The sequence below is a fragment of the Ovis aries genome, chromosome 2 (genome assembly GCF_016772045.2).
Source record: "Ovis aries strain OAR_USU_Benz2616 breed Rambouillet chromosome 2, ARS-UI_Ramb_v3.0, whole genome shotgun sequence".
Classification (NCBI taxonomy): Eukaryota; Metazoa; Chordata; class Mammalia; order Artiodactyla; family Bovidae; genus Ovis; species Ovis aries.
The window spans coordinates 114,352,898-114,365,963 of NC_056055.1; the positions used below are offsets into that span (position 1 = coordinate 114,352,898).

The 13,066-nt window shown below is 50.9% G+C and overlaps 1 protein-coding gene across 1 annotated transcript; it reads left to right on the top strand.

The window, feature by feature from the left end:
- The first annotated feature begins 1,544 nt into the window (after positions 1-1,544).
- AMER3 (APC membrane recruitment protein 3) lies at positions 1,545-11,683 on the top strand. The gene is made up of 2 exons (XM_027964662.3): positions 1,545-1,722; positions 6,218-11,683. The coding sequence occupies exon 2, from the start codon at positions 6,236-6,238 to the stop codon at positions 8,663-8,665; it is 2,430 nt and encodes an 809-aa protein (XP_027820463.2). The 5' UTR covers positions 1,545-1,722; positions 6,218-6,235; the 3' UTR covers positions 8,666-11,683.
- Positions 11,684-13,066: the final 1,383 nt, after the last annotated feature.

The following is a 13,066-nucleotide window of genomic DNA, read 5'->3' on the forward strand; positions in this document are numbered from 1 at the left end:
GATATGGTTAGATATCATCACTAACTCAATGGCCATGAATTTGAGCAAACTTCTGGGGAGAGGGGAGGACAGAGGAACCTGGTGTGCTGCAGTTCATGGGGTTGCAAAGAGTGGGACACAGCTTAGCAGCTCAACAATAACAAGTGTTTATTAACTTTAGCTGGTGAGGACTGTGGAGTCTAGGGGTTCCGACACATGATTCAGGGTTATTAGGTGATAAGGCACAGATCCACCTGTTTTTACCTAATAGGGCAAAAACTGATTCAGGGACAACTGAAGGCCAGAAACTGCTGGGAAGTTCAGGACTATACTATCAACATGAGTGGAGGGGGACTTCTGGGATAACAGTGAGTCAGTCACTGGGTAGAAAGATGGTTCAACTCCAAGAAATGTAAGAAGGGGGCTCACCCAAATGTGGGTGATGACCCTCACTGAAGGAGGGGCCTGTGGTGGAGCTCTTGAATGGGGTGACTGGGGTGGGACAATCTCAAGGTGACTGAAGTTAAAGAAGGCTGCTGCCCTGTGACAAATTCAGCGCAGACCAAAGGTAGTATTCAGGTTTTGTTTGTTTGTTTGTTTGTTTTTGAAATAGGAACAAGGAGGGAGTTCACCATGCTCAAAGAAAGGAAAGGCCTTCATCATTCACGAATCCCTGACCTCTCCGGGGACTCAGCCCAAGCCTTGGCTGGAAGACTCCTTCATTCTTCCTCCCAGAGCTCCCCTCCTGCACTCTTCTGTGCTGCTTGGGATCAGTCCCCTCATCGCACCCCGCACCCTGCCCCACCAGCCCTGTGCTGCGCCCCTCACACATGCTCCTGGCACTTCTCTCTGAGCCATCCCAGAATTGCTTAATCCATATTTTATTCCTACAGCCAGTGTGCAAACCCTCTGCCCTCTGCTCAGTGGGGAGAGAGCCCTCAAAACACTTTTGCCCCTCCTGCAAGACTTTGGTGGCCCACAGTGCCAGCAACCCCCACACTGTGACTACCTGAAAGGGAAGCACCTCCTTACTTCTCATTAATAATCTAATCGGGGCCCAAGAAAGGTACTCCATAAGGAAGATTCCGGGAAGAGTGCCTTCATATCGAGACCGGCCTTCTCCTTCTTCCAAATCCTCTCTGAACACTGGGTAGGACTCGTGGCTAGGCCCTTCTGAGATGGTTGGGGTTAAACTTGCCAGGCGCTGTGGGATGTGGGGGTTAGGGGTACCCACACCTGCGCACTCTAAGGAGTTCTGACCGTGGCTGTGGAATACAGTGTATGGTCGGGGCCGACAGTCATGATTGGATGACTGTCAGTCTGGGGTGCACAAGAGGCTGGGCCTCAGGGATGCAAAATCACAGCCCCGCGGGGAGGCAGAGAAGCACCGAGGCTGATATCAGAATAAACAAAGCGAGACGGAGGCATTGCCAGAGCAGCCCCCATTCGGCCCGCGCGCGTCACCTCTCCGACTACTGCGTGGCGGCGGACAGGCTCCCGGCCCACCTCTGCCCCGCCCAGGCCTAGCTGCCCTCTCGCGGTTAACCCTTGCGGGCCCGTTTCCTGGAACGGCTGCCCAGCGCCTCCAGCGCCGAAGGAAGGACGCGGGCCCTCCGCCTCCCCCGGGTCCTGAGTGGGCGCCAGGCGCCGGGAACTGGCCGTGGTGCTGAGCGCGCAGCTCGGTATCGGGCGCGGCTCCCAGACCTGCCAAGACCGCATACCGCGACACTCCCGGCCTCAGCGGTAAGTAGCCAAAGCCCCGAGGATGTAGGCGTGCGTGGAGTGGGGGAAGGGAGTGATTGGGGAATTTTTGTGCGATTTTCGTGCAATGGGCGGGCTGAGTGGAGGAACCAGTGTCTGCACTCTGTCCACTCCCTGGTGCCCAGCGAAGATAATGTGGTGTCCGGGAGAGATGACCAGTCTGAGCGAGGGAAGGGGGAATCCTTCTCGCGGATGGGGTCTTGGGAACAGACGAGTAAGACTGGAGGCCCATCTTCTCTCCACTGGGCAGGCCAGGAATATCCAGACACTCCCTTATAAAAAGTGGACCAGGACCTTCGGTCCCCAAAGGTCCCTTTGTCTCCCCAACATGAGGGTTGAGTGAATTGGTAATGTTCAAAACAGTGCAGTTTCTGTTTCTGCTTTATCCCCAGTCTCACACCCACCCCAGAACACGGAGACTGTCCCTCCCCACCATGGCCTTCACTCCATCCATATGGAAGGTTTTGGCTTCGACAAGATAGCCTATTACAGAGATAAACTACTGCTCCATACATACCCTCTCCACCCCAGTGTCCAAGATGTCCCTGGGTGGGGCTCTCCTCAGAAGCTCCTACTCTTATCACCACTCACCCCTTTGTGTTTCATGTTTGTGATCTCCTGGATATTGGGGGGTGGGGCAGGGGAAATCAGGGTAAATACCAAAACTATCAGCCAAGATTTTCGTATTTCCAAACTGTTTCTGTTGCATATGTGTAACTCCAATGTTTTTATTTTGCTCCATGAAATAATCATTTTCATGTTCAAAAATGAAAGGAAAGCATAGAATTACCTTACCAAAAAGAAAAGAAAATTCCAGGCAGTTGAGCTAGTTAGTCATAATGTAGAAAAGCAGCAAATGAAATTGCTTCATTTTCTCAATTTGCAACAAGTTCACATGCATGTGCACGCTCTGTGTAAGATGCTTCAGGGGAAGCTTTCACATGCGGGAAGTCTCTGCCACCACTTTCTTTCCACTGGACCCTCCTCTGGTTCCTAACTGACCTCTCTGCTTTTTTGCTTCTACTTTACATTCTTTTCACAACTAGAGTGCCATGGCTGGCAAATAATGGAAGAGTATCTCTCAGGTTCCCCCCTAAAAGGATGTTTAGCCACAGGATAACAAAGCAGAATGTGCATTTTTAAAACTGAGAACCTGGACACATATGGCCTCTGCCCTCAGGAAATGAGAGTGCCAGCACCTGGGTTTCTAGATAAATCCTACTGTGTCCCTGAGAATTATCAAGAAAGATGACTGCTCAGCCTGTCTCCAGTTGGGTAGTGGATCCTCTGACCATTTAGGGAGTTCCCACCCATGTCGCATATGGATTGCAGATTTCCAAAGAGTCAGGATCTGGTAAAACATCTTAACATGGAAACTGAATGGACTGAACACACACTGAATTTCAGTGAAATAATCTTTATCATGCCTGGTTGAAGTTATTTTTGACAGTACAGTAAGAAAAAGATTTTTCTAAAACATAAGAAAAGTAACTGCATAATCATAATCAATATCTCCAAAATTTCTTGCCATAGAAATTATGCTACCTTCAGTTACAATTTTTCTAAGTTTGCATGAGCTATACTTTTGCTTTTAATCTTCATTTTCATTTTACTTTCCAAAATTTCTTACAAAACATATTTATTCTTCAATTTTTAGATTTCCCATGAAGGGGAAATTGAGTTGGTTCATAGACTGTCTATCACAGTTAAGAGCACAGGTTTAATATCAGACAGTCTTGGGTTCAAATCCTAGCTCTGTTGCCACCTGTGTGAGGGTCAATCCATTGACTTTTCTGGATGTTAAATTCTCCTTTGTTAAAAGGGGTTACAGCAGTGTGTCCCGTATAAGCTTATGGGCTAAGCATTCTGCCTGGTTACCACTATGCTGTATGCCCCAAAACCCATCAGGGCTGGACTACAAAGGTTTGGGAGAAGTAAGAATGGGGTCTGCAGCTACGGGCTGGGAAAGGCTTGGGCACATGCTGCATGCTACCCAATAGGAGGCAGAAAGGCAGCTGACCCACTGTCCAGGGTGCTGCCACAAAGAACTGGGCTATAGCCAGAGACAAGCCTGGGTTCTGCAACTTTCCCTTGCATGGTGCCTGCTCCTTCTGCTCTCCTCTGGTCAAAAGTCCCAGGTGTTCCTCTACTGGGGAGGAAGCATTGCTAAGGGGTGGGGGTGGGATGGAGGTGGTGATGTTTGCCCCTGTGAGCCTGTGCAGTGCCACCTCTGCCACCTCTTCTCATCCTCTTTGGCTTTAATGTTGCCAGCTGGGCTGGGAGGCAGCCCCTCCACTCACCTCCCAGACCTCATGTTAAAGCATTTCTGAGACTCTCTGGAGGGGGTTGGTAAGCCTCTTTGGCAGTGGGTGTGAAAGGCATGCATACTGACAGAGCCACTTGCTTGCACACCTGCTCTATTCCTTCCTCACAGATTGTGGACTAAGGCAGAGTGAATCTAGGTGCTCCCTATGGAGAACCAAAGAAATCAGCTCAGTCCCTCCCTGCCAAGGACATGTGGAGACAGTGAGACAGGTGGAGCCTGAGAGCTGGATTCCTGTGAGGTCCAGTAAACCAGGATGGAGGGATTGGCTCTAACGGGTTGCTCTTCACCCCTGCCTACTTTTAGGTTTTTTTTTTTTTTTTAAAGAGTTACATTTTATTCAGTGGAAATTTTTAGGACTTCAAGCCCAGGAGGCAGCATCTCATGTAACCATTAGAGAACTGTTCCAAGGAATCGAGAGTGGGAACCAGGTTATATAGAGGATTTGCAACAAGGGGCGGGTAGTATTAGTGTCAAATGATTATTGTTAATTAAAGAAAACCAGATATCCCAAGTTAAGGAATTTAGTGCTTTTCTAGGTATGGGAAGATGCAAGAGTCTGGGCTCCCTGAAATCATTCCTTTGATATGCACCTCAGCTATCTGGGGCCAGTATCCTGTGTTTTCACATCCTGACTTTCCTCACTGGCTCCTCTTGGAGTGCTGCAATCACTGATGACTGTGACATCCTCTGGTTACTGACACAGTACTGCCTTCTTTTCATGTGTTCTCATGGGTTTCCAAACTCACCCCAAACTAGACCACTGCTTCTCTCCCCCAAACCAGCTCTTAGCACAGGTCACTTCCTTGCCTTCATTCACCTCTCATCCTCTCCACTTCAGCTTCCCCTCTTTTATGATCCCCCTAATGGCTTGTATCCAGGCCTCAGTGTTTATCCCCCTAATGGCATGTATTCAGGCCTCAGGTTTCTAGACTGTTTGTCTTTCTTTCTTCAGTTGCTGAATCCTGGTGTTTCTTCCTTTGAAAGATAGTATGGCTTTACTCTCTTTATCGTGCTTATAGTTGCAGCCTCCATCTAGACCTTATCTCCTTACACCCGGCCCATTTTACTGACTCTTGTGAGTCCCCTCTGTTCAGAACCCCTCTCATGGTTTAGTTCATCCTCCACTCAGACATCAGATAAATGGTCTCAGACCACCAAATTCATTATGCCATTGCTTCCACCTGCTCCCTCAGAAGACTTCTATAGCTCTTTATTGACTCAGGGTAAGGCCAGACTCCCCAGCTGTGCCAACTATGATCAACTTGTTAACATTCTTACCACCTCCCTACTCTCAAGTCCAGGGAAGACATCAATAAGCGATTCCAGCATTCTTTCCCATTGAACTCAGACTGGGCATCAGAAACTTTCTCTGGATGGCACTCCAGGTAGCAATGTCTGTCAGTTAGTATATGCACAAAAGACACCACCTGCCTGCTCCTCCAGCACATGATGAGCTGTGTATGGCCAGTCTGTCCATTCCTGGTCTCATGCTGGTCTCCTCTCTTTTGCTTTCTGCCTCATTGCTGTCTCTCTTCTTCTGCTCAAGCTCTGTGTGCACCATGAAATGCCTGGTTGTGCCTTGCTTGCCTGCTGGTTATATCAGTCTTGAAGGGCACACATGTGTCTTCCTCTTCCACTGATGACCCACGGCACCCAGCCCTGGAAGCAGATTTCCTTTCAGCTTTGCTGCTTACGTGAAGGAAGCAATTTACTTATTGACTTCTCTGCTTCATCCACTCAGAAGGGCCATGATACTCCCCCTAAGGATATGGTGCTATTGGTAGAGTGTAGGGCCTGGATATGGGAGGCTAACTTGCCCAGACAAGCTTTGAAAGGATTCTTGAGTGAGTCACAAGATCACAGTTACAGGAACACCAGACCCTGTCTGCTCTCATTTTGGCTCCAACTCTGTGCCTTTAAGCATGTGACTTAACTTCTCTGAGTATCAGTTATCTACAAAGGCTGGAGCAGTAAGTGTAGGGGTGGGACCGTTCCTATCTCCCCCTCTTCTTGCCTCCGCAGAGGATCCAAGCTCAGATATCAGAGCTCAGCTCCCATGCCTGTGTGAGTGGGGCAGCGGGTGGGGTATGGGTTTTCTAGAATCACAAGCCTCCATCCTAGATATTGAGTGTCTCCTGCTTTCCCCCATAGCAGCGGAGACACTGCAGAATGGAGCTGAAGAGAGGAAAGACTTTCATCAAATCTAGCCTGCAGATTGACCATGAGAAACCTCCAGACCCAGCAGCGACTGCCCTGACCACAGAGGATGCAATCTCACTGGGAGGGCAGCAGCTGCCCCACAGTGAGAGGGGTCCCCAGGTTAGTCCCAGCACCCAAGGATACGACAGATGCCTTGATCGGGAAGCCCAGCCAGACACCAATGGAGGGCCTGCAGCTCTCTGTGGGGCCACCTTCAAACTGGTTCGGAAGAGCAAGAATCACGACAGTGTGCCGAGGGCTGACAGGGCAGCCACAGCTACAGGGCAGCTGGTGGGCAGCGCAAGTTTCCCAGGGACCCCCGGCAGCCAGCGCATGATTGACTACCGCCACTTTGTGCCCCAGATGCCCTTCGTACCAGCTGTGGCCAAGAGCATCCCAAGGAAGAGGATTTCACTGAAACGACCCAAGAAGTGCTTTCGTAACCTATTCCACATCCGCAGAAACAAGACTGAGAATTTGCCCTCACAGGCAACCAAGGGACAGGGCTTGTCTTCTCCCAAGGGCCCATCAGAGACTGGAGGGCAGCAAGGCATAGCCTTCCTCCCCTTGGGCGAGGAACTGGGACTGGATGGCCAGTGCCAGGACCTGTCTGACAGTGAGTTCCTGCCCGATTCTTCCTTTGACCTCTGCAGGGCCCTGTGTGAGGACGTGGCCTCACTGAAGAGCTTTGACTCACTCACAGGCTGTGGGGAGATCTTTGCAGATGAGAGCTCAGTGCCATCCCTGGAGCTGAACGAGGGCCTGGCGAGCCCTGCCCAGAGATCACAGGCTTCTGACAGCAAGGCTTCCAGGGGCCCCTTCCAAGGCAGCATAGAGCAGCTGGCATCGCCTGCCCAGAATGAGATGTCTGACTTTGCCAAGTTCTGGGACCATGTGAATCACTCAGTGAGGCAGCAGCAGCATGCCCTGCTAGGCCCATGGCTGGGAGGCCCCCAGGCATCAGACACAGACCAGCCCAGGCCAGATGCAGCTAGGCTGGCTGAGCTCCCCCTGTGCCCATGCAGGGATCCCCGCAGCAGCTCCAAAGCCAGCTCCACAGACACAGGGACCCCCAAGAGTGAGCGGCCGGAGTCTGTGTCCACGAGCGATGAGGGCTACTATGATGCCTTCTCACCAGGCCTCGAGGAGGACAAGAAGGAGGCCCTGAGCCCAGGCACAGCCACAGCCACCTTCCCCCGGGACAGCTACAGTGGAGACGCCCTCTATGAGCTCTTCTATGACCCTGCTGAGGGCCCTGGGAGTCCGAGCCTGGATGATGACTTGTGTGGGTCCGAGAGTCTATCGGGGCCTACAGCGGGAGCCCCATTGTCCATGTGCAGCTTCCATGTCGGTGCAGAGGAGAACCTGGCTCCTGTTCCAGGCCCAGACCTACTCAGCCAGGGCTTCTTGCAGAGCTCTTGGAGGGGCAAAGAGTGCCTGCTGAAGCTCTGTGACACCGAGCTTGCCATCACCATGGGCATTATCAACTGGCTCCGCCGGGGCCCGGAGCTCCGTGCCTTGCCTGCCTCCACTCTCAGAGAGCCGGCAACTCCCTCAGGAAGACTGGTGGAGAAACCAGGAGCTGGCTCTGAGAAGATGGGCCTAGGTCCAGTGAAACTGGATGGCAGGGGCACCCAGGCTTTAGATGCAGGTAGAATCTCTATGAGCTCTGTACCCAGCAGGAAGGAGCTGTGGGCATGTTCAGGTCCCAAGGGCCTGCTTGCTGGAGTGAGCAAGGTCCTAGCTGGGGCCAAGCAGGAGACCAAGTCTTCATCCTGTGACCCCTGTCTAGAGTGTGTGCCGGTCTCTGGGGAACGAGGGACACAAGGCCACCCTGAAGGCTCGTTCTCCCCTGTAGGGTCTGCAGCCGCCATGATAACCAACATATCCAGGAAGAACAAGGTCCCACACCCATCTGTTTGGCCTGGCTCCCAGGAGCCCAGGCTGCCTAGGAACCTCGGGTGTTTCCAAGGTCCCTGGAGGCCAGGTCCTGGGGGAAGCACCATGGATTCAAAACTCACCCTGACAGGCTGTGTGGCCCAGGTGGAAGCCCTACAGATCAACCCAGACTGCCAGTCCCCTGCTGCTCAGCCCCCAAGACAAAACACAGGTAATGGGCTCTGCGGGAAGCCTCAGGCCAGGGACCCTGACATTCTGCAACAGGAACAGCCTAATGGCTTCCCTAACCTGGCTGCCATCTGTGGCCTGCCCTCCCTGGCCAACCCACTCCACATCCCACAGGACCAGAGATGCCCAGGCAGCATTCTGGACCTGAGTCAGCTCAGGGAGGAGCCTGGCATGCTGAATGTCCAGGCCTGTGTCTCTGTGGAGGACCGGCCCCTGCAGCCCAACTCAAGGGCTATGGAGCAGGCTGCACAGAGGGGCCAGCTGGACTTGTAGTGTGCCTCTGCCTGGGATCACCTGCCAGGAATTCTGGCCCTCACTTCCAACAGCTAGTGAGAGGGGGCCCCCTTCTGCAAGTGCCCAGAAAACCACTGCAGCTTTTCGGATCACAAGGGATTCTCTGCAACCAGCAGGAAGTAGGGGCTATCAGGACAGCACAACCGAGCCCCAGCTTTGGAACAGTTTTGCATCCTTGGGATCACATTCAGGAGAGTCTAAGACCCAAATCTCCATCCTTTGTTCTGATGTGAGGACTGGAGGACTGTACTGGGGGGGAAGGGAGTGTCAGTATTCAGACAGGCAGACTGGGGCATTTTAACATGGGGGCATCCGTGCCTAAACCCAACAGCTCTGCCAGAAGAGGTCCTGGGAAGCCCAGGGCCAAGGACAACTGCAAAGCTGCCAGCGCTCTCAAAATGTTCCTCACCGATTTCCTCACACACTCACACAAATGAACAGTCTAAACCCAGGTGTCTAAACATACCCTCGGCCACTTACCATACAGTATGTTGGAGAGAGGAACTTGGGCTTGAAACTTTCGGGAATGGAAACAGTACATATTGTAAAGGGCACATATTGTGTTGATAAGTCTGCTCAAGAATTGAGAGTAATAAATGTGAGTGAGGAATCTGAGACTTGGGTAGAAGCTTGAGACTAGGGGTTAGCTCAGTAGTGTCTAGTCACCCCACCTCCAGAATGAGCAGCCATAACCTATGGCTGAAGGGCTGAAGGGCCCTGAAGGGCTAAGGGAATCAGAAGCAGGACCAGCCATCTTAGCAAGAGCCTTGAACCAGCGGATGCCATGCATTCTTGTGCAACCTTGCCAGGGCTGGCCAGACCCTGAGACCCTGAACAATGGGTGTTCCCGGTCACAAAACATCCCACACAAACAATGGTTTCCCCCCATTTGCGCACTCTAACAGATCTGTGGGTGGCAAGACGCTCTTGGGGAAGAAACTATCTGATTCTCCACACTGCCATTTTCACCCTCCGTGCTGCCAGCATCCTAGCTGCCTCTTGCAGGAAGGCTCATTTTTGAATGAAGCTGTATCCCCCAACCCCTCAAAAAAATCACAATATTTGCAGAGCACCAAACATTCAGAATCTTAAAAGGAAAGGTGGCTTGTATCTCAGGAAGGGCAGGTGTCTGTCTGGCTAGCCTCAGGGCAGCAGACCAACAGCAAGCTCCTTGACAGGGTCCTCCGATTAGATCCTGCCTCAGGTGCCCTGTTTTGTTGAGTTGCCAGGCCGGGAGAGGGGGGAGTATGCTACAGGCAGCTATAGAGCTGTTTCTTGAAGAGGTGCCATGGGCCCAGTGATGAGGGAGGGATTCCAGACAGAGAGATGCCGTCTGACCACAGGCTGGGGCCACTCCTGATTGTCCTAGGTGTTGTTTTCAGGCTGGAACATGCTCCGCGGCTCTCATTAATAATTCCCTGGGGCCTGCTATGGGCGGATGAGGGCAGCAAATGGGAGGCTCAAAGGGGCATGACAAGTCTCCTGACCAGGCCCATTGAGATAGGACACATGGAAGGCCAGGGCCCGCCTTCCTGGGAAGCCACACTTGACCCTTCCTCCTAGGACTGTCACAAGTGACAGTTTTGGGGGCCTTGACACGAGTAGGTGATGCATGTCAGCTACTTTCCTGGTTTCTGACATGGAAACGTAGGCCATGGTGTGGATGTGACTTGCCCACATCATCCTCAGCCAGCAAGTGGGGCCCAGTTCTTGGCAGCCCCCACTGTGAACACCCTTCTTAAGGCCTCCACTCGTCCCTTCTTTCAGGATACAGATGTCTGGGGCCTCTGGGTGCCAGGAGTACACCTCCCTCTTACTTTGTACTGCACCTGAGCAGAGCGAGTACCCAGTAAATACTGCTGCAAGAGTGAAATACCAAAAAGTTGTGCATGGTTTTCTGATTTCTTGCTGCCTGTGGGCCTGGGGTCTAGAGAGCAACAGAGTTGAGTTTAACTTGGTTGAACTTCTGATGAAGACTTCCTTGATATGACACAGTGACTCATGGAGACGTAGAAGAACCAGCCCAGCCCAGAAGTACTGGGAAGGGTATGAACCAAGGTGGTTCCAGGACTCAGAGGCCATGGCAAAGAGGATGTACAATGACCCAACAGCAGGGAAGCAGATATAAAGACCTGGGCCGTGCCTACCTTTCCAGTGGCTCACAATCTGTGGAGGATCTTAAGCAGTGCTGGCACCGCAGATTATCCTTCAGCAATCTGAGTAGCAGGCCCAGCAGTGGTCTACGAGACATCTTGCTGGGAGAATGAAGGAGGCCATGTGGTCTTCCTCTCGTGTTCTGCGAGTCAAGGTTCCCTCAGCCCATCTCCCTTTCTGTACCCCACTCTTCAGGCTGCCTTTCCCAGAAAGAGGGATCCAGGCAGTGCCAGTCTGACTGGACTCCACAGGTCTCAAGTGTGTCCTTGAGTGACCCACTGCTAGGAAGAGGGGAACTTTGGGAGTCAGCTCCTGGGACAGGTGTCAAACCCAGTGATGAGTGTGGAACAGTTCTGTGTGGGGCATTCTCAGAACTCTGGTCAATTTCCAGTCCTTCTATTCACACATGGCTGTAGAAGTTATAGAAAGTTTTTCCCATGTAAAGTAAAATCCTGAGAAGAAAGTCCAGTTGTCCCCAGCTCACAGCTGTCCCAGGGTCACACAGTGGTGGGGGAACTGGGACTCACCCTGGCGCCTGTGCACTGTGCTTTTGCCCTTCCAACCTTCTGAGGTTGAGTTCAAAAATGGGAGGTGCTGGAAGGGATTCAGGCAGCCTCGCAACTGAGCCTGACAGTAGGGTGGCTGGGTGGGCCAGGAGGGCAGGGAAGTGAGCAGAAGGTGCTAGAATGGAAAAGGGGGTGAAGGCCAGCACAGGTTGGGGAAGACCCTGCAAACTACATTGGGGGTACTTCTTACATTTCCTGGCTCTTCATTTTATTTATTTGATTACTTGCTTATTTATATGAAGTGAGGACTGATATACTGAATACAGAACAATGAAAACTAAGTTTCTTCTACTTCCTCTCTTATCCCTGTTGTTTTGATTCAAAATTCCATTCACTACAAGCAATCCAAACAATGCCAAGTGCAGAGCCTTAGCTTCCCTGTCCTTCTTGAAATTGGATGTGTCCTCAGACCCTTTATGTGCCCATGACATAAATACACATGACTTGCACCTTTTTTTTTTTTTTCACTGCACACTGTAACATAGACATCTTCCTTGGGCTTAGCAGGCATTAGCAGCATGCAGGTTCTCCACTCTCTTGAACAGCTTGCACAGCAGTCTCCTATAGGTGGCAAGTAATTTAGACACTCTGCTGCCGATGGATACTCAAGTTAATTTCCAATTTTAGCTGTTACAAACAATACTGCACTTCTCTTTTTGGCTAAATGTTCTCTCTGAAAGTCCTCTTTAAAACTATGAAAATGAAACTTAACAAGGAAAAGATGCATTTTTTAAAAATGACCAGTGAATCCTGATTCCATATCCCCACCCCAGTGCCGAACTATCTTAAGGTCCTGATGTTGTTAATGGCCTGAGTTTCATGCTCATACAAACATACTACATGCCTTCATCTTTGGAAGGGGATAGGTTGGCTCTTTTGTTATTATGTGTAAGGCCTTGGAATTTGTCATTTTCCTCCTTACAAGAAAAAGGTGGACAAACTGAAAATCTATGATTTTCCTGACCTGTCAGAGAATGAGAGCACAGAGAATGAGATCACAGAGCAAATAATTTCTCTGAAGCCTGGAGACATAGGTACATCCAAAGAATGAGGCAACTGAGACCTGGAGCAGAAGCTTCAAGATTATGAAGAACTGGTAGGAGCATTTAGGGAGTAATTTTGACAAATTGCTATGACTGAGAAGGCAGGGATAAGGGGCTTGGAAGTAAATGGGGTGCCCATACATTCATGGCTTTCTTCCAGAAACCATGCTATATTTTCAGGCTGGGAACAAACATCCCCTCATGGGCCTGGCAAAGAGAGAATAGCCATTGTGAAACCCTCCATATCCTTCTCCCTAACAGGCCTATGTAAAGGGGAGAGACTTCCTAGAGGGATATTTTGAAGCCTTTTCCAAGATGAAAGAAGTGAATTCTACCCAATCCCAGACATTTCCAGCCTTTCTGTCTCACTTAAGAAAAACATAGACAGATAGAAAGAGAAAGAAAGGGATAGTTAACCAGAAGAGGATTCTAAAATAAAAACCGGAAATGGTGAGCCAGAAGGAACTAGGGTTTCAGAAGGCTTTACCCCACCCCGGCATCACAGGTATACAAAAGATTGAGACTGATTAGAAGCTTAGAAGGGCACGTTCTCCCGATTCCAACTAAACCTATCTCTACACTAAACAGCTTTAGTCATAAGAACTGTGGATTAAAAC

What these genes read in the sequence shown, in the direction of transcription:
- AMER3 (XM_027964662.3), top strand. Translation starts at nt 6,236, where the DNA reads ATGGAGCTGAAGAGAGGAAAGACTTTCATCAAATCTAGCCTGCAGATT.